This window comes from Narcine bancroftii, chromosome 14, assembly GCF_036971445.1.
Source record: "Narcine bancroftii isolate sNarBan1 chromosome 14, sNarBan1.hap1, whole genome shotgun sequence".
Lineage (NCBI taxonomy): Eukaryota > Metazoa > Chordata > Chondrichthyes > Torpediniformes > Narcinidae > Narcine > Narcine bancroftii.
This window is the reverse complement of record NC_091482.1, coordinates 70657733-70679506: the sequence shown is the minus strand read 5'-3', so window position 1 is coordinate 70679506 and position 21774 is coordinate 70657733. Positions and strand designations below refer to the sequence as shown.

Sequence of the window (21774 nt, the reverse complement as noted above, 5' to 3'; positions counted from 1 at the left end):
TACCCTTTACTTCATTCATGATGTCTGCAGATGTTTTGTGTTTTATTCTTAATGATGGATTTAGCAGAGTTTGTGCACATTTATCTGGACAACTACATTTTTGGAGACCTAGTTTTGTCCTGGTGGAAAATGAGAAGTCGGTTGGGAGAGCGTCACAAGAGTTCCATCCAAGGATCCAGAAAAGCACAGTGGTCAGATGTCAGAGAGTATTTTCAAATGATCACTCATGCATTCAGAGGTTCAACTTGTCTTTCCTTCATGCTGACTTTTCTTGTCCTGTTTTCTATCTTCAGCACCAGCGGAGTTTGTGCAGTATCCGCAGTCTATATCAAGACCCGTAGGCACGACTGCCATTTTCAATTGTCTGGCTCAAGGGGAGCCAATACCTCAACTGACCTGGCTTAAAAATGGGGAAATCCTGGCACCCAGCAGCCACATCAAACTGAAAAACAACAACAAGTAAGTGAACCTTCCACAACCGGCACAGTTTAGGCAAATTGCTGTACCAGAAAGCAGGAGATATGAGGATGCCCAATATATAAGCTTTGGGCTTATTATCAATTGGTGATCTGTTGCAGCCGATCGTCTTTTTCACAGGCCTTTTGCCCATTCAGACCGAATTACTATCCGTCCATTTTTCTCACTGAAGGATCCGTCCTGAAGATGGAAAGTGGGGTAGAATAATAAAAACAAGGTGGGGCGGAGCAGTTCGTACATTTCAGGAAAGAAGTCTTTGTGACTGTAGTAATGGAAAAGCTTTGCCATTTGCCAGAAATTCTTGGCTGTAATGGCGGCACTGCTGGAATTGCTGTGAAGGCAGCACTGCCACTGGTACAGAGCCGTGGGGTGGGAGGAGTGGAGATCCAGTGCTCCTGCAGAGTTCAGCTGCCCAGTCGATTGCCGTCGGCTTTGAACTGCCCCTTGAGGGAGCCAATGGGTGTTTTTATTTGAAATCCTGTGTCCTCGGGGCTTGCACCCAAAATGGCAGCACCTATTAATCGGCAACAGTCATAAGGGGCTGCAGACTCCGGGGAAGCAGAGGGCTGGAGCAGGGCACCAGAAGATCACACACACCATCTGAGAGGGAGAAGTGGAGGAGACAACCTGAGGGGATGGTGACCATGGCGGAGGACCAGTGAGGGGACTCTGGCGACTTGAGGTGAGGTATAAGGTGGGCTGAGGCGAGGAAGCTGCTGGAGACTGTTGTCGGGAGACTTGTGCTGGGCTGCGGACTCTTGGAGACTGCCTTGAACTGGCTGGAGGAGTGCCAGGTACCACAACAGAGATGCGAAGAGGTGTCGAGGGCACCAGAGGGTTTCTGACTATGTCGGATGTTCAGGTGTGGAGCTTGGGTTGCCAATAGTTTGGATCAGACTCTGTGGCTGGGCTGCAGAAGCACTGTAGGCGAATCTACAAACACTCGGTGACTCTGGGGGGGGGGGGGGGGGGACTCTCTTTTGCTTCTCTCTTTCCAACTGTAAGTTTGACTGTAAGAACTGTAAGAGTTGCTTGGACAATTCCTGCCGGTGGCGAATCTCTCTGCCTTGCAGTCGACAAAAATAAATTTTGTGTGGTTTCATCACTCTGATAATAAATTGAATTTTTGAAATTAGGATTACACCGTTAGTGTCGTGGTTAGTGCCTGTTACATACAGCACTAGCAATTCTCCTTGTGTCTTTCTGGGTTTTCCCCGGGGCCTCCCATTCATTGGGTGTAAATTGGCCAGCATGAACTTGTGAGCCAGAAGTGCTTGTTACCGTGCTGGATGTCTAAATAATAAAAAAGATAATGTCAATGTTGGCATTTTAGTGCATGGCAGTCTCACATGGAAATCTCAAACTTCTTGTCAGTGACTCGAATATTCTTCTGAGACTAGGTTTCTGCATTCTTCTCTCTCGGGCTATGAAAGGAAACCAGTGTTCTCTCAACGTTTCTGGTATTTATGAACTATTCTTAGTGTAAAGTGTCCTGAGTTTTTAAAGTTAATCCACAATGACTGATAAATGTGGAATCGTAACAGATTAAGTTCATGTGCATGGTTTGATAAATATTTTAAAATACAATGAATTTTCAAATGAGTTTTATTTTTAAAATACTTTCTTGATTACATTTTAATCTCTAAAACGTGTGTTTGTATGAGTCTGTTTCATTCTATAAAATGGATGAAGTGCAGAGAACTCTGATAATCTGCAATCTAATTGTTTGGTATTGGTGTTTCACTTGACTGGTTCTTTATAAGCCCCGCTGGGACCTTGTCCCCACCCTCTTTATAAATCCACTGGGGCCCTCTCTTTTTTAAAGCTCACTGTACCTCATTCCTCTATTTTTTATAAATTCATTAGTGCTCTGTTTGCCACATCCTTTTTTTAAACTTACCAGTGCATCTCGACATGAACTGAGGTTTTAACTCTCTTTAAATTCATTTCTAGAACTATTACCCAAAACAAAAGAATGACAGATGTGCTGGAGTGTCAAAAATTGCAGAAAACCTGCCAGTTGAGCACCACCAATGTCCCAAGGCCTGATGATTATTAGAGCTGTTAAATACATTAAAACCCCTGTTATCCATAATTCAAGCAATCAGCAAAATAATTGTGGAATATTCTTTCTTTGGCTTGGCTTCGCGGACGAAGATTTATGGAGGGGGTAAAAAGTCCACGTCAGCTGCAGGCTCGTTTGTGGCTGACAAGTCCGATGCGGGACAGGCAGACACGATTGCAGCGGTTGCAGGGCAAAATTGGTGGGTTGGGGTTGGGTGTTGGGTTTTTCCTCCTTTGCCTCTTGTCAGTGAGGTGGGCTCTGCGGTCTTCTTCAAAGGAGGTTGCTGCCCGCCAAACTGTGAGGCGCCAAGATGCACGGTTTGAGGCGATATCAGCCCACTGGCGGTGGTCAATGTGGCAGGCACCAAGAGATTTCTTTAGGCAGTCCTTGTACCTTTTCTTTGGTGCACCTCTGTCACGGTGGCCAGTGGAGAGCTCGCCATATAACACGATCTTGGGAAGGCGATGGTCCTCCATTCTGGAGACGTGACCCATCCAGCGCAGCTGGATCTTCAGCAGCGTGGACTCGATGCTGTCGACCTCTGCCATCTCGAGTACTTCGACGTTAGGGGTGTAAGCGCTCCAATGGATGTTGAGGATGGAGCGGAGACAACGCTGGTGGAAGCGTTCTAGGAGCCGTAGGTGGTGCCGGTAGAGGACCCATGATTCGGAGCCGAACAGGAGTGTGGGTATGACAACGGCTCTGTATACGCTTATCTTTGTGAGGTTTTTCAGTTGGTTGTTTTTCCAGACTCTTTTGTGTAGTCTTCCAAAGGCGCTATTTGCCTTGGCGAGTCTGTTGTCTATCTCATTGTCGATCCTTGCATCTGATGAAATGGTGCAGCCGAGATAGGTAAACTGGTTGACCGTTTTGAGTTTTGTGTGCCCGATGGAGATGTGGGGGGGCTGGTAGTCATGGTGGGGAGCTGGCTGATGGAGGACCTCAGTTTTCTTCAGGCTGACTTCCAGGCCAAACATTTTGGCAGTTTCCGCAAAGCAGGACGTCAAGCGCTGAAGAGCTGGCTCTGAATGGGCAACTAAAGCGGCATCGTCTGCAAAGAGTAGTTCACGCACAAGAATATAAATATAAATATAAATATAAAAAGAATATAAATAGGTACAAAATACGGAAGCACAACGTTGGCACGCCTTGCCGTTAGTTCACCGATTCATGCAAACACAATCTCAAGCAACCAGGAAATTCACTTAACCAGCATCTAGCAATCCACAGAGATGCCGGATAGCGTGTCATTTTACTGTTTTGTACTTTGCAATTCCTAGTTTGTGGTCTATGAGAATTCATAAATGTGATGAACTGTTCAACCAGCCTGATGACAGCAGAAAGAATGAGCAATAGGACAAGAGTTGCTGGTGAGCACAGTTAACACAAGCTGTAAGAGCACCAGCAATTGGGACTGGGGCTCAAATCCTGCACTGTCTGTAAAGAGTTGGTACATTCTCCCTGTGCCTGCATTGGTTATTCCCTGGGGTCTCCAATTTCCTCCCACTGTTTGAATTGGACTGGAGGTTGTAGATTAATTGGGTATATTTAGATGGCATGGGCTTGTGGGCTGAAATGCTTGTTACCGTGCTATAGGTCTAAATTTTAAAAAAATGTAGTGGTCAAGCAGCATCTGCTTGAATTGTCGACATCCTCGGGTGAAACCCAAAATGTTAAAGGGTTATGTCAAAGGGTTTTGACCCGAAATGTCAGCCAGTCCTTTTCCTTTCCAAGATTTTGATTGACCCACTGAGTTCTTCCAGGAGTTTTATTTTGCTCATACCTGTCCACCTGGATGTCCGTGATCTCCCAGAACTAACATCCAACTGCAACTCGTTTTGCAAAAGAGTGAATCCATGCCATCGTGTTCATTGCATCTTTCTGAGCAGATATTATCAAAGTTGGCAGCAACTGTCATTGCTTTGCTGGAGGCAGACAAGAGACTACAGATGCTGGAATCTGGAGCAAGGCACAATCTGAGCGATCAACGTTTCGAGCTGGAACCCCTCATCGTTCATTTGTCACTGAGATTTCATAATCAAGGCTTTTGTCCTTAAACTCAACGTGGTCAGGAGCTTCTGTTCTTTAGTCACTCATGGGCTTTACCCAGAGCAGCTCTAGTTCTTGTTCCACTCCTTCCTCAAGGGATCTCAAAAGCATCGTAGGGCCTCTTCTATGAGCTGTCAATAGAGTTAACGATAGTTTGGATGTTTGTCAAACATTCACTTTTCCTTCCTCAAACTGGCACTGAATACTTAAAAACTGGTGCAATTATGGATGGAAAATTCAGTTTAGGACATCCCTTAAGATTTTAAACCAATGATTTCCTGCCTTCCACTGTTCCATTTCAATGGCACAGTTTGTGCACAGTGTTTTCCCTATACATGAATCATGATCTTCGATAACACTGGTAAACAGATTTTTTCCAAAAGGTTTGCTTGCTGAAAAGAAATTAGCTATTATGATAGAAAACTTCAAACTGAACACAAATATTTCAGTTTTGCTGAATCACATAGGAAGTTAGAGAAACATTAAAATAATGAATTGAGCATGTTTAATCACATCATGAGGCGGACACATCGCGTTAGTACAACTGACTAAAAATGTTTTGCCTGCTGATTTTCATTTGGACTCGGCATCTGATGCCTCTCGAGTCAGTGTCCAACAATAGTCGGCCACATCGATGGATTCCAGTTGCCCAGATACTGCTTTTCCATGGTCGCAATGTCCTGGTGAAACCTTTCACCATGTTCATCATTGACTGGACCCAGATCAACCGGGAAGTCGTCCAAGTGCGAATGCAGAAAATGAATTTTGAATGGCATGTTACACTTCACGGTTTTGTACGATTGAATTATGTTAAAATATCACAGGGAATCACAAAAATAGGTTACAACTAAAAAAAAGTAGGTGATAGGAAAATTTGAAGGTGATTTTCATGATCAGCTCAAAATACAAAAAATATATTAAAAATTGTACAAGAAGCAAAATCTTTGTTGTCCAGTGTTGTGGACGTGTAATTTTAAACCAATAATTTTCTGCCAAAGAAGAGGTACAAGGACTGCTTCAAGAAATCTCTTGGTGCCTGCCCCATTGACCACCGCCAGTGGGCTGATCTCACCTCCAACCGTGCATCTTGGCGCCTCACAGTTCGGCGGGCAGCAACCTCCTTTGAAGAAGACCGCAGAGCCCACCTCACTGACAAAAGACAAAGGAGGAAAAACCCAACACCCAACCCCAACCCACCAATTTTCCCTTGCAACCGCTGCAACCATTCCTGCCTGTCCCGCATCGGACTTGTCAGTCACCAACGAGCCTGCAGCAGACGTGGACATACCCTTCCATAAATCTTCGTCCGCGAAGCCAAGCCAAAGAAGATTTTCTGCCTTCCACTGCTCCTTCTCAGTGATGTGGTGCTCACTGAGTTCTCTGTATAAGAATCATAATCTTTAATAATCAAGAGACAACAGAAGTAAGGACAATGGCTCTGTATTTATACAATTATTTCAATCAGAATAAATCAATTAAATTAAGAGTAGCATGGTAGGGAAGAAATCTCAGGGACAGGTCCAGACCTGAACTTTGATTCCCTGTGGAGTGCTTCCAGCATTTTCTGTTTCTGTGGCAGATTGGGTGATATTTCATGGCTCCAGTTTGTCATCTGGCCTTTGAGTTGATGAACAGGAGTTTGAGATTCAGATATTGGAATGTACGAGGGAGGAAGAAAATTATCTTAATGTTTTGTTGCAAGTGAAAAACTAAGTACTAAAGAACTGGTAATTCAAGCAGATGAGCCAGAGTGAGGATGCAAAAGTAGTTCAACCCTTGTATTTGTCCAATTGGTTAATGGTTGTTGTAGTCTGCCTGTACAGAGCAGAGACCGGAGAAGATGAGTGAACTGACCACATCACACAGAGAGCCATTCAAATAGGCTAAATGGAAATGAATGTAATACTGATAGGGAACAATATTGATCGGGGAATATGTACCATTCTCTTCAGCCACAAACCAAAATCCCATAGTATGTCTTCCCAGCCAGTTCCAGAACTAAGGATTAAGAAAATCAGAGTGGGAGAGGAAAGATCCAGTGTCGTGATTCCTGACCTATGAACCCTAAAAGTAAAGGAGAATTTTTTGAAAACTTGAATCCACGCACTGGGGGAACCTTGAATCCACACACTGGGAGAACCTTGAATCCACGCATTGGGGGAACATTGAACCCACACACTGTGGAAACCTTGAACCCACACACTGGGGGAACCTGAATCCACATACTGGGGGAACCTTGAACCCACACACTGGGGGAACCTTGAATCCACACCCTGGGGGAACCTTGAACCCACACACTGGGGGAACCTTGAATCCACACCCTGGGGGAACCTTGAACCCACACACTGGGGGAACCTTGAATCCACACCCTGGGGGAACCTTGAACCCACACACTGGGGGAACCTTGAATCCACACCCTGGACTGGCCAAGAGGAAGAATATAATTCAATGATCCAGTGTTCTGCTGAAGAAGCATTTTTTCAAATAACGATTAATCTAATGGACGCAGTATTTTTTTAAAAAGGAGTTTAAAAAATTGGTTGTTCCTGATCTTGTTTCCATGTTTCCCACTGTCAGTCTGAAAGGCATAAGATGTCAAATTAAAGTCACAGTGTGAACAAAATGGCGGCTGAGTTAATGGGTTTTGAGATGGGATGAGACTTTCTTTGTTCTGATGAATTGGGATAATTCCCAGTCAAGATGACTTTGGCAGTTTTTAAAAAAATTTGTGTAGATTTACTCACAATCTCTGCTTGCAACAGCTGTACAGGACAAAGAGGTTCAGGAGTCCCTTGGGTTAAGAGACATTTTACTTCACTCCAAAAACTTCACAGTCGCTTAAATCTCCATTAACCTGTGTGAATACTTGGAAAATCTATTTTCCATTAGTAACCAGGACAAGAACTTATGAAGAGAAATGAAAGCCTTCAGAGAGTTGTGTGTGGGGGTGTGGGTGTTGTGGAGTGGTTGCAGGGTTGGGGGTGGGGAGGTGTGTAGAGGATGGGGGACTGAGATCAACTCCTGGGTATCAGTTATGGCTATGACTGATATATTTCAGTGCTGGTGCCATGAAAATAAAAAGGAAAAATCTCTCCATTTGCTGTCCTTGATAAGAAACATTCCTGGAATATATCAGGCAGTATATCCCGACAAGTTCATACAGCGTGTTTCAATTTCCTTAAAGTTTCCAATTTAGTTTTCTAGCACCTTTGTTTTGGATACCCTACCCCCATCCCCCAACCCCTGTGCAGTGAAGGGTTAACAATTGCTTTGGCTCTTTTGTGTGGAGAAAAATTGGTTATCGGTCTGGCTCTGTGACCTTAAGAAAATCACTCATGCTGTTTGCTTCTGTGTAGGACAACAGCCTTTGAATGTTCGCCTCTCAATAGACTGGACTTTTTTTTCTCTCTCTTACACTCTGGTGTGAATGTGTACCAGCTCTACTGCTGGTCTGGCTTTTCCTTGGCAGCTGTCAGTGCCGAATGCAGAACTCAGAACCATTGTGGGCTTCACGGGCCAGTGATAGAAATGGCAGGAAGCAGTTGAACTCTCTCCATCCTTGCAAAATGGCCCAAGGATATGTAAATAGCATGGAGCTGAAAGGGAACCAGTGCCAAAGACTGTGGCCTTTTCAACTGGAACCATTCTCGTTCCAAAGCCTGATAAAAACCTCTTCCAAAGGTTTGTGACAGGAGCTAGCACTGAATTTTTGGAAACTACACTTAGAAATTTGTTAGGTTCTGTGGTGAAGTGTGAGGAAAGGTGAGGCATGTTATTTATTCCTTGGAGGGGTTTCACGTTTATCAAGGCAAACAAAAATCCCAAGGCCCAAGCCTTCAGCAAGCATGGGGATATTTGCATATACAGAGCCTAAAGTTTGTTGGGGCTCTCTTTCCAATCTCACAGCTTGATATCCTTCAGTGAGCTTTGATGAGCTGTGAGACTACATCCTGACTTCTCCTTGTTAAGGCTGATAAAAAGAAAATGCATCCTTTTCACGTTTTTGACCTACATCACAGGATGGTTCAAGAGATACGTTTCACCCATCTATTGATCTCACTATTGTAAAGGCAGGAAGTGCTTGGCTACAGAAGGAATCTGGTGAGGTTATTCACTGATACAATATCTAGGTCAGGACCAGTGAGGGAGGAGATTGACATTGGGTATTAATGGACTCTCTTTGATCTGTTGTTTCAGTGGAGTTTATTAATCCCATCAGGGTGAAGCACAATAAATGGGAAACTCCAGGAGCTCCAGGAAGCCTCTGCACACAAGCAGACCTTTCTATTTCAAAGTGAAATGCCTTTAATTTGAATGTGGATGAAGTGATTGAAGTGTGCGGCAATGCACACGTGTCCCTTATCCTGACAAAGAAATGTCACGTCTATTAAGTTAGGTTGGAAGAATGTAAATTCCCCTTCATGTTATCGGCTATTCGTGAACTAAAGAATTCTGGCAAGAATTCTGAACAATATTCTTAGAATCATTCTCTGTTCTCTCTCCCTCGCCTTTGTTTTTTAAATTAAAATCAGTCATTTTAAAGACAGTTTAAATTACTCTTAAATTAAAATTTAACAGGTCATTTCGGCCCACAAGCCCATGCTACCCAATTACACCCAATTAACCTACAGCACCGGTTCGTTTCGAATGGTGGGATAAAACCAAAGCCTCCCGTAGAAACCCCATGCAGACACAGGAAGAACGTACAAACTCCTTACAGACAGCACAACATTCGAATCCAGGTACCAATCACTGGTACTGTAATACTGTTGTGCTAACCACTAAGCTAACCATGTCACCCTTTATGAGATTTAATTTTCATTTATTAGTTAAGCTAGAAATCCAAACAATTTTTAAAATTTCTTGATCTCTACCAAAAGAAAATCTTCCAAATTATTTAGAAAATCCAAATAACCTTCTTGTTTTACTCTTTTCTTCCAATTTATGTTGAGTTCTTGTCAAATAGAAGAGGTTTAACACTCTCGAAGGACATCTGAATCAGAGATTACTACAAGAATCTTCCTAAGCCGCAGACTTAAATTGCAGAAATAAGCAGAAACTGAGAGAGAAGCATAGCAGTCACTCATGGCCCTTGTCCTTGTTTTGCAGATCTTACTATTACAATGTGGCATGGGAATCCCAATAAAGTTTTGCAGATTCCAACACAGATTTCTGCTTTCAATTGACTGCTTTTGGGGTCTCCTGCACATGGACATTGAAATTGACATTGAATATTTTCGATCCGTCTTCACTGTGGAACACATTAGTAGCATACTAGACTCTCAGGGGTCTCTGGGAAGAGAAGTGAGTGCAGTCAAGATCACGAGAGAGAAGGTACTTGGTAAGCTAAATGATCTAAGGGTAGATAATTCTCCCGGACTGGATGGAGGTAGCTGTAAAGATTGTGGCGGCATTGGTAATGATCTAGGAATCAATGAATTCTGGCATGGTGCCAGTGGACTGGAGGATCACGAATGTCTCTCTGCTGTATAAGAAGAGTGGGAGGCAGCAGAAAAGAAACTATAGACCTGTTAGCCTGTGACATTGGGAAGCTGTTGGGAGTTGATTGTCAAGGATGAGGTTATGGAGTACCAGAAGGCATATGAAAACATAGGACCAAGTCAGCATGGTTTCCTTGAAGGAAAATTATGCCTGACAAACCTACTGCAGTGTTTTGGAGATCAGAAGGAGGACAGACAGGGGAGATTCAGTGGATGTTGTGTATTTGGACGTTCTAAGAGCTGCTTAATAAGATGAGAGCCCATGGAATTACAGGAAGGATACTCTCATTGGTAGAGCATTGCCAGGTCATCAGGAAATAGAGAGTGGGAATAAAGGGTTCCTATTTGGTTTGGCTCCGTTACTAGTGGTGTTCCACAGGAGTCGGTGTTGGGGCCACTTTTTACATTCTATATTAATGAATTGGATAATGGAATAGGTGGCTTTGTGGTTAAATTTGCAGATGATAGCAAAATAGGTGGTTTGGGTGAGGATACTGAAAGGCTATAGAGAGACCTGGATAGATGAGAACGGGGCAAGGAGGTGGCAGATGAAATCCAATGTTAGAAAGTTAACGTCATGCCCTTGGGCAGAAAAAATAGATGGACAGATTGTTATTTAGATGGGGGGAAAATTCAAAATTCCAAGGTACAAAGGGACTTGGGAGTCCTCGTGTAGGGTACCTTAAAGGTTAACCTCCAAGTTGAGTTGGTGGTGAAGAAAGCAAATGCAACGTTGGCATTCATTTGTACAGTGATAGAATATAAGAGTAGAGATTTAAGATTTAATGTTGAGACTGAAAAGGGCACTGGTGAGACCTCACTTGGAGAACTATGCACAATTTTGGGCATCTTATTGGAGAAAGGATGTGCTGACATTGGAGAAGATTCAGAGAAGATTTACTAGAATGATACCAAGAATGAAAGGGTTACCATATGACATTTGTTCCAAGGACTGTACTCATTGGAATACAGAAGGATGAGAGGTGACCTCATAAAGACATTTTAAATGCTGAAAGGCCTGGACAGAGTAGATGTGGCAAGGATGTTTCCCATCATAAGGGATTCTCAGACAAGAGGGAATGACTTCAGGATAAAAGGGTGTCAATTTAAAACAGAGATGTGGAAAAATTAGGTTAGCCAGAGGGTCGTGAGTCTGTGGAACTTGTTCTCAGACACAGGTGGCTGTGGAAGTGAGATTGTTGGGTGTATTTAAGACAGAGATTGACAGGTATTTAATTAGTCAGAGCATCAAGGGTTCCAGGGAGTGGGGCTGAGTGAGAGGATGGATCAGCTTATGAATGGAATGGCAGAGTACGCTCGATGGGCTAAGTGGCCTACTTGCGATTTTTGTGATAATGTGAAGCCGGATTCTTAAATTGCAGGAGAAAATGAGCAGAACCTGAGAGACAAGCATAGCAAGTAGTCAAAACACTTATACTTGTGTTGCAAGGTCTAAGCATTGCAATGTGACATGGGAATCCCAGTAACATTTTGCAATTCCCAACACAGGTTCATTCTGATGCCTTCCTGTTTTTTTTTGCTTATACCTTGAAGAAGGGCACAGGTCTGAAATGTCAGTAATAACCATATAACTATTTACAGCACAGAACAGGCCAGTTCGGCCCTACTAGTCCATGCCGTAACAAATCCCCACCCCTCCTAGTCCCTCTGACCAGCACCCGGTCCAGACCCCTCCAGTCCTTTCCGATCCATGTAACTATCCAGTCTTTCCTTAAATGTAACCAATGATCCTGCCTCGACCACGTCTGTCGGAAGCTCATTCCACATCCCTACCACCCTTTGTGTAAAGAAATTTCCCCTCATATATCTTTACTTCCTGTAGATGGTGTGAGACCGGCTGAGTTCCTCCAGCATTTGCTGTGTGTTTTTTCTACAAACACAGCGTCTGAAGACTTTCGTCTTTCACTTTGTATTTCTGACACAGTTCAGATTTATCGTCGAATACATAAGTAACATCACATACAACCCTGAGATTCTTTCTCCAGTGGGCCAGGCAGAATTTCTAAGTATCGGCAACTGTAAACTGTACTCAAACAATGAATTACTGAGACACTCATTGGTTCAGGCAGCATTCATGGGTGGAAATGTTCAGTCAATTTTTCCAGTCAGGACTGTTTATTAAGACTCATCAAGTATTTGTATATGTGTTAGAAGGTTTGTAACTAGCGATTGTATGGGTGAGTGCAAGTTACCCCCTCCCATTGTTGAATAAGTTACATCCAGGCAGGCCAGAAGCTCAACCTTGAGAAATGCTCACTTGGGTAAGAGCTTGGTACATCAAGAGCAGATGAGAAAATTGGGAAGGGAATGGATGTTATTTCTGTATCTTTTACATTTTATTTCTTTTCTCACTTTTCCCAGCACATTGACAATAAATGGAATCTCTCCAGAGGATGAAGCAATCTACCAGTGTATCGCTGAAAATGATGCTGGTTCGACACAGGCAAGCGCACGGTTAACAGTCCTTTGGGCAGAGGGGCTTCCTGGACCCCCTCAGGATGTGAAAACTACTGCTCTTTCAGCTACAGCCATTCAAGTGTCCTGGAGAGAACCCTTAGAGAACAGGAGAGACATTATTGGCTATGTTCTACACATCAGGAAGACGGCTGGTAGGGAAATAACTTTTATTTCACATTACCATGTATTCAGATCACTGTTCTTGTACAGTAAAGCCCTTGTTATCTGGAATTCAAACAACCAGCAGCTTTAAGCAAGCAGCAAAAAAAGTCGTGGAAAATGTACTGACAATAATCACACCATCAGTGCGAGTATAAGACAGCTTTAATAAACTAGTATGGACACTAAGAGGTCTTGTCTCTCAGCAAGATGAACCTGGAAGGCTAGACTGTAGCTCTGGACTGCTTTATAGACAAGGTCATCGGGATGACCCCTGGTGGCCTAGTGGTGGAATTACATCTCACCACAGAAAATAAATAGATAAAAAATACATAAGTTTAAAATTGGTGTGCCTTGCTAATAGATTACAGATCATGCAACATGCAGTCTCAAGTGACTGGCATCTACCAACCCCATAGGTGCCAGATCCCAGGGGTTTTACTGTATAAATATAATATTAGACAACTATTAGCCTGTAATAGTTGTGGGGTCGGAGGGTTATGCTTCAGTGATTGTTCCAAAAGCACTCATTAATCTTGAGAGAGAGGTAAACACTTGGATCAAATATTGATTTTAGTTAGAATGCACTATCCCAGGGTAAATTTGAAGCCATTTGTTATCAGAGAGGAGGTGTCCTCTTCTAAATCTTTTCTTTTTTAACCCATGATCAACTTTTGCTGATAAGGACTAGGTGTCCAGTGGGTCCTGCTACTAGCATGTTCATGTGCCGCTCTCATTCTAGAGCAGTCAGTCTCAATGGAAAATTATAGTCAGTAGTCATAAGACCACAAAACACAGCCTGCCTCGGGGGTATTTTTCACAGCAAATATTCTATGTTTTCTTGTGCCACCAGTTATTGTAATTATTGTAAATTCTTTCATGTAACATGTTGCGTATCATTTCTTCTCATGTTCCACAGTTAACAACTGAATTTAATCCAAATGGATTTGTTTTACTAATGGGTCTCATACCTTCCGCCACTGCCAGCTTTGACTTACTTTGCTGCCATCCGCCTACCTACTTCCCTCACCCCCATCACCTCTTGGTCTGACCTGTGTCACACCAGACCCAACACACAGTTCTCTAAATTGGCCCAGCTAACCTATCTGTAACAAAGTGCTTTGAAATTGAAGAAGGAAGCTCCCCGTCTTTGCAAGAGCAATTAATTGTGAGCAGCCGAGGCTGACCTTGGGTTTAACTTGCATATTATTTGAAAACAATGTACTTGGTTATATCTCTAACTCCTACTGTGATCGAGGTTGCATCATCCATTTTCTGCTTGCACAGATCCAGTGGAGATGGAGTACCAGGAGGCTGTGAGCAAAACTACCTTACAGCAGGTAGTGACTGATCTGGAGTCATCCACCAGTTACACTTTTTACATAAAGGCTTATGCCTCACGAGGAGCCAGCAAGCCCTCTGAGCCAGCTGTCAGGACCACACTGGGGGAAGGTAAGCTCCATGGATTCCATGCAAAGTCAGGAGCAAAAAGAATCCTTCGCTATATCAGGTGGACAGCCAGCACATTTTTCCCTGGGCAGGAATAGCAAAGGCCAGAGGACATCTGTACGAACTGAAGGGAGGACAGTTTAGGGGAGACATCAGGGTTAAACCTTTTGCACAGAGAGCTACGGATGCCTGGAATCCCTTGCCGGGGGTGATGGTGGAGACATTAACATTAGGGGCATTTAAGAGACTATTAGACAGGCTCATGGATGAAAGAAAAATAGAGCGTTACGGAGTAGGAAGGGCTTAGGTTTTTTTAAATAGGAATATAGAGGTCTGCACAACATTAAGGGCCGAAAGGCCTGTACTGCATTGTAATGTTCTATGTTCTAGTTCTATGTTAAGATGTATTGGTTGTGATTGCCTTGACAGTGTACAGACATATTAATGTAGAAAGATTTTATTGTTTGCTACTGTGAATACAAGGATAATTTTAAAATGTATTGATTGTTTGGCACCATCTTTGGCATGCCCAGCATTTATTGTAACCCTATATTGCCTTTGAGATAAATTTTAAATTTAGACATGCACCAGGTAACAGGCCATTCAGCCCACGAACCTATTCCACCCAATTAAAAGTAAAACGTGAAAATCTACAGACCCTGTGGTTGAAGGAAAAATGCAAAGGTGGAGAAACTCAGCAGGTCAAACAATGTACTTTATATAGCAAAGATAAAGATACGGAACCAATGTTTCGGGCTAGAGCCCTGCGTCAAGGTTTGGGAAAATGTCGGCAGGCATCAAAGTAAAAGGGTGAGGGGGGAAGTGTGGTTGCAAAGACAAGGTGATAGGTGGGAAGGGGAGGGAGGGGACAGCAGTGAATCAGGTGAGGAGGCATGGCTGAGTGAATTAAGAGAGAAGAGGAGATGGAGAGTTAATATGGAGAAGGAAAGGGTAAAGGAGAGCAGACTAGCAAAAACCAGAAAAGTCACTGTTAATGCCATCCGGCTGGAGAGTGCCCAGACAGAAAATAAGATGTGGTTTTGCAGTAGTCAGAAACAACACCTAATTTTCTGTCTAAGTGCTCATAAGTGGGTGGCACGATTGATGTAGCAGTTAGCACAATCCTGTTACAGCGTCAGCGATCAGGAGTGGGGTTTGAATCCCACGCTATATGTCAGGAATTGGTACATTCTTCCTGTGTCTCTGTGGGTTTTCCTTGGGGACTCCGCTTTTCTTTTCTCCCACCATTTGAAACATACCAAAGGTTGTAGATTAATTCTGTGGACATTGGGTGGCACGGGCTTGTAGGCTGAAATGGCCTGTTACCCTGCAGTATGTCTAAATTTAAACTGTGCTATCCCTGAGATGGTGCTAGTGAGTTACTTTCTTGTCGACTACAGTCCTTGTGCAGTGAAACTATCCCCATCATGCAGTATGGTGAGTAGTTCCATTTTTGAGTCTGCATTGTCTGTGTCTAGGAGAGGGATCTGGAGATGTTGCCCCTCCCAACCCCGCTGCCATGCTGTGTGCTAATGGCTATGATCATGTGAGGTGCTGTCGAGGATGCTTTGGTTCATAGTACTGCTCTGAAATTATGCAGTGTGTAACAGCTTGGAGTTATTCACAACTGGAGTTATAATACATGTTCAAGAGGCAACCTGAGTGAAAAATCTTCAGCTTTTTGATGATTATTTCTGCTAATTGAGGCAATGAATGGTCACCTGGGGATTAGACATTAGGGATAGGATTGGCCATGGTAAGAATCGAATCCTGTTCCTTTGGTAAATTGCGCTAGAAGACTTTGCGAAAAGCAGGCCAGCGTCTCAATAAAAACAGAGAGACGGGTGGAAGAATGGGGGTGGGGGGGAGGAGTCCAGACCATTAAACAAAAGGTGTTAAATGGATACGATAAGAGGAAAGGTGAGAATTGATTTTGGCTCTAAATAGGTCATATGCATTAAACGGTAGGCTATTGAGATGTGCAGAGCAACACAGGGATTTAGGAGTTGTGGTAAATAGTTCCCTCAAGGCTGATACTCAGGTAGATGGTGTGGTGAAGAAGGCATTTGGAATGTTGGCCTTCATCAATCGGAGTATTGAATTCAAGAGTAGGGAGGTTATGATGAAATTGTACAAGGCATTGGTGAGGCCAAATTTGGAGTACTGTGTACAGTTTTGGTCACCAAATTATAGGAAAGATATAAACAAAATAGAGAGAGTGCAGAGAAGGTTCACGAGAATGTTGACAGGATTTCAATGTTTGAGTTCCAGGGAAAGGTTGTGCAGACAAGGTCTTTTTTCTCCGGATCGTAGAAGATTGAGGGGGGACTTGATAGAGGTGTTTAAGATTTTAAAAGGGACAGACAAGAGTAAATGTGGATAGGCTTTTTCAATTAAGAGTGGAGGAGATTCAAACTAGAGGGCATGGTTTAAGATTGAAGGGGGAAAAATTATAATGGGAACATGAGGGGAAATTTCTTTACACAAGGGGTGGTAGGGATGTGGAATGAGCTTCCAGCAGTCGTGGTCGAGGCGGGATCATTGGTTACATTTAAGGAAAGACTGGATCGTTACATGGAGAGGAGAGGACTGGAGGGGTATGGACCAGGTGCTGGTCAGTGGGACTAGGAGGGTGGGGATTTGTTACGGCATGGACTAGTAGGGCCGAACTGGCCTGTTCTGTGCTGTAAGTGGTTATATGGTTATATGGAAAGGAAATAGAGGGAAAAAGGGAAGAGAGAGGAGTCAGAAGGAGAGGAAAGGAGACAGGGGACAAAGATAGGGTGATTCTAATGGAAACTGGAGAAATCATTGTTAAAACCATCCAGTTGGAGGGTGCCCAGATGGAGGATGAGGTGTTGTTCCTCCAATTTGTGGGATATCCATGCTATTGCAGCAGCAGACCCAAGATGCTCAGTGAAGTGATCTCTCAGTCTGTGCCCAGACTCTGATGCAGAGGAGACCACAGCGGGAGTACCGGATTCAGTAGATGTTATCAACAGTTATCCCAGTGCAATGTAAAGCTGTGCTTTGACTCTGATATTCATGGGTGCATCAGTGATTGGTTTCCAGTAGACAGTGAAAGCTCAGATCTGCCTGCCAAGGCTGAATGCATTTTTCCTATTTATCTAGTACTCATGCCCTCAAGTCCTGTCTTATGTTTCAGTGCCAGCTGTGCCAGCTCTTTTTATCAAGGTTCTGAACAGTACAGCTATCCAAGCAGCGTGGGAATCCAGTATTAAACCAGGTCAGCATGAAGGATTCAAGCTGTATTATCGTCGGATTCATGGAGCGCATTTCACCGGTCCAGTCCTCCTCCCCCACAACGTGACGTCGTATAATATCACGCAGCTGGGTAAGAAATCCACTTATGAAATTTCTGGGGTTAAAACCTGCACCTTTGGCATCAGGGTGATGGATTTTCTCCCAATATTTCATCAGTTTTGTGGAAGATCAAGTAGCCCTGAGGATTTATTTAACTCTGTATATTGAGGAGCAGGGTGAAAGCCCTGGGAATGCTCCTGGCCAAACAAATAAATTGTGCAGATAAATAAATGCTGGAGAAACTCAGCAGGTCAGACAGCGCCCATGGGTAGAAATGTCCACCTCAAATTAGAAAATTAATGTTTATGCATTAGGTTTAAGGCTGTCCAGGAATTAATATGAAATTAATATGATTTGTTTAATTTTTTTCTTTTCTTTTTCAATCTTTTTTATTGGTTTTTATAGCAAATATAATTCAATGAAGAAAAGGGACTGAAACTGAAGACACACTATCACATAGTATAAAAGTAATATAGAACTTCAAACAGTATAAACTCGATTCCCCCCTCCACTGCAATGGGTGAAAATGAAAAAAAAAATCACATGTGTAAAAAAACCATCTAACCTACTCACATTAAAAAAAACTAACAAAAAAACAGCTGAACAGCTTATCCTGGGGGTAACATACATTTTGTAGGTTTTGGTTCCTACCATAGATCAAAAACAAAGATAAAACTATAACAAGGTAAGACTATAATCTCATCTGGAAGAGTGAGTACATCCAATCACATTAACAACATTTACATCAAATGAAAATAAGACATAAAAGTTCGCCATGTATCTTCAAATTTCACCGACAAATCAAATACATGAAATCTGATTTTTTCTAAACTTAAACAGGACATAATATAAGAGAACCATTGAAATATTGTTGGAGGTTTAGAGTCTTTTCTTTTGAATAGGATGGCTCTTCTTAATTTTTAAAATTAAATTAGACATAGAGGACAGGAAGAGGCCCTTCCGGCCCATGAGCAAGAATTGCCCAATTAACGTACACCCCCGTTACGTTCGAATGGTGGGAAGAAACCGGATCATCTGGAGGAAACCACACTGACACAGGGAGAACAGTGTGGGATATGAACCCTGGTCCTAATCACTGGCGCTGTAACACTTGTTCCTCAAGTTTACATTTGGCCACAGCCTGACTCCTTCAACTCTCTCTCACACCTTCTATCCTATATTCTATCACTTCTGGACCCCTCCCCCAACTTCTTTCCCCCTTTATATATGTACATGTAGCGGCTACTACGGTAGATGCTACTAAATAAAGGCAAACACACACAAAGGTAGTCAACTCAAGACTGGTTTATTGTAGACCTTTTATTCGCTGTCTGTTAATGAGCTCGTTAGTGAACAGCTGCTGATCCACAGGACCAGCAGGTTAAAGCTATGAGCCATTAGCGCCCCGCACCTTTAGGCAGGGGCTTCATCTGATCCACTCGCTGTACTTTGGCGCCCAGCACTGCTCACCCGCGATGTGTCAGGTCAGTCTGTGAATTGACGGTGGCGGTTCGCAATACCGCATTTAAAATCTTAGTCTTGATAAGGGGTCGCAACCCAAAAAGTTGAGTGACTCTTATGGATGCTGTCTGTCTGTTCCTCCAGCAACTCTTTGTCTGCTCCCGATTCCAGCATCTGCAGCTTTTGTGTTTCAAATAAAAATAAGAGTTTTCAGTTCTGTAACCCTTATAGGAAGCCAGAACATAGCCCAATCCATTCTTTCTTTTGATCTTGGTCTCCTTTTTCCAAGAATATAATTTACCCAAGAGCCAGAATTGGTCTTAGATGCCTATGATAATGGATCTACAAACCCAGCAAGTTGACTGTAGATAACCGCTACCCTAGTTACACACAAGGGTTTAGCCATTCTTGACCAAAAAAAAAACACTTCTATAAACTTCATGAATTTTGTTTCACAATGATAAAACTCTATCATCAATATATTTTAGAGCAGCCATTCTCAACCTTTTATTTGGCTATGGCCCCCTCAGGAGGACTCTGCTCAAAATTTATGGGCCCCCCTTTCCTGTGAAGCAGTCACGTTTTGGTTTCTTTTGTGCTTCTCTCCTACCTCAAAATAATTTTTTTTATGTTACAGGAGATGAAAACTAGGCTTTTACTTAAATGTGCAGTGGCCCTGGGGACCCCATTGAGAGTGGCTGTTTTAGAATATCGACTTTGCACTTTACTTTAAGAATCCAAATTTTAAAATGCGGATATTGTGCATCATGGATAATAGCTTGCATTTGTTCATGAACATGTAATAGCCAGTAAAATGTGTAACTTCAAAAAGAAACGTAGAAAAGTATAAACTTGGATGAAGGGGGGAGGGGAGAAGAGAGATAACTTTGAATGTGAATGTATTATTCATTACACTGGACAACACATTTTTTTCAAAAGGTGTGCTTCCTGAAAAAAAAATGGAGATTACGATAGCGAGCTTAAAAACTGGACACAAAGATAATTTCAGATTTGTTGAATCACGTAGGAAGTTGGTGAAACATTAAATTAACTTTTGTTGAATTTAGCATATTTAATTGCATAATGATGCTGACACCAAGCTCTCAGGTTGACTACACATATTGCACAACAAATGTGAGGAGCCCAGGGTTTGTCTTGGTCAGCAATTTACAACTGAAGTAGAGCTCATAGGCTTTCTTAAGTGCAATTGTAAGGGTTAAAATGCAAGTTGTAAGCAGATCTGTGTAGATGTTGTTTCTTTTCTTTGAGTGTCTCCATAGAAATATCTTCTTACCAAGGCCCCTCTCTCTGTATGTTTAAGATAAATGATCAATTTTTATTTCTTTTGTTCTGCAAAGATGGAGGGACTTGGAATGGTCCGAAAACTTTAATTGACCATTTTAAGCATTATTTATCATTGTTTTAGTACTGTAGAACAAAATTTTTTTTAAACAGCTTGTAATAATGTAGTAACTGATATAAGGTTTAATAAACCATGGAAACTCAACTCAACTTGAGTATGGATTTGTTTGAATGAGTCATAAACAACAACATTCTAATGTCTATAAAGGAAGATAGTCATGACAGCAGACATGCTGCATCTTTAAGGCTTAAGTGTATACTTGCCACAAATGTAATAGAATGTATCACAGCTGCTGTGACATTGACAAGACAGTTCTGCTGCATTGAATCTTCCTGAAGACTATAAATGAGATTATCAAGTCCACTCATGATGCTATTGCCTGAAGAACATGTGAATCAACATGTATTCGATCTATATTAATGTCATGCACAGCATCTATATATGTGAGCTGCTATCATGACTCAGCATTCCTAGGCCTTAGACAACATTTCCTTAGCATCTTCACTAAGTGCATGCCCAAGCACACTTGCGCCGACAAAAACAGCTTGCTTTGTGGGAAATATACTAGTAGATAAAATATGTTAGGAAATCACAAAAATTGCTTATACATATTTAAAAAAAGGTATGTGATAGGAAAATTTTAAGATGATTTTTGTGATCAGCAGCTCAAAATCCATAAAATACACCCAAAAGTGTTCAGGAAGCAAAATCTTCGTTATCCAGTGTAATTGTTAAAAACATGGAAAGTTGGTTTATTTTTAAATGCCTGAATTTACTTGATTTAGCTAAATAGTGATTTTTGCCGAGTATGTGAACAAAACTTCATTAAATGCCACAAGCATCACAATCAAACATTTTCATGTACAATGTCTAACGATGGGATGTGAGCTAAGCCCCATGGCTGGGAATTGCAGCGACCCTCTATCACTGATATGTTTTTTTTTTCACCAGATCCAATGATTGCCTATGAGGTGAAGCTTCTAGCTTTCAACCGCCATGGAGACGGAAATTCCACCGTGCGCTTTGTGGCCTTGCGAGATGCCTCTGAAGGATCTGGTGAGTAAAAGGAGCAATGACAAGCATGGTAGGAACTTGCAAATGAAACATAAGGTTTGCCCTTATGTTGACTGTAGCACCTGATTAGCCTGTGTTGAATGTGCTAGTGCGATGATCCACATCAGGAGTCAATGCTAGCACTCTTTGTAATATCCAGTAGTTTCTACAGCTGAAGTCAAGTTTATTGTCATCTGATTGCACAAGTACAACCTGACAAAACAGTGTTCGCCAGTCCTCGGTGCAAAATAGACATAACTACCCTTACAGACAGACAATACATATGCCAGGCAAGTATTCTAATATATAAATAAATATTGTTTCATGAATGTGAGAGTCTCAGGTGGATAGTGTGAGCAGTTTCTTTGGTCGTTCAGCATGGGAAGAAGCTGTTC

At 42.4% G+C, this 21774-nt stretch overlaps 1 protein-coding gene across 2 annotated transcripts in view; it reads left to right on the top strand.

Annotated features, from left to right (window-relative positions):
* The window catches only part of igdcc3 (immunoglobulin superfamily, DCC subclass, member 3), a 137847-nt gene that overhangs the window by 104579 nt on the left and 11494 nt on the right, over positions 1 to 21774 (top strand). For both annotated transcript variants that reach the window (XM_069911963.1, XM_069911962.1), the window contains exons 7-11: positions 294 to 459; positions 12475 to 12722; positions 14017 to 14181; positions 17345 to 17533; positions 21278 to 21382. In XM_069911963.1, coding sequence (XP_069768064.1) covers positions 294 to 459; positions 12475 to 12722; positions 14017 to 14181; positions 17345 to 17533; positions 21278 to 21382 — 873 coding nt within the window. The remainder of the gene's footprint in view (positions 1 to 293; positions 460 to 12474; positions 12723 to 14016; positions 14182 to 17344; positions 17534 to 21277; positions 21383 to 21774) is intronic.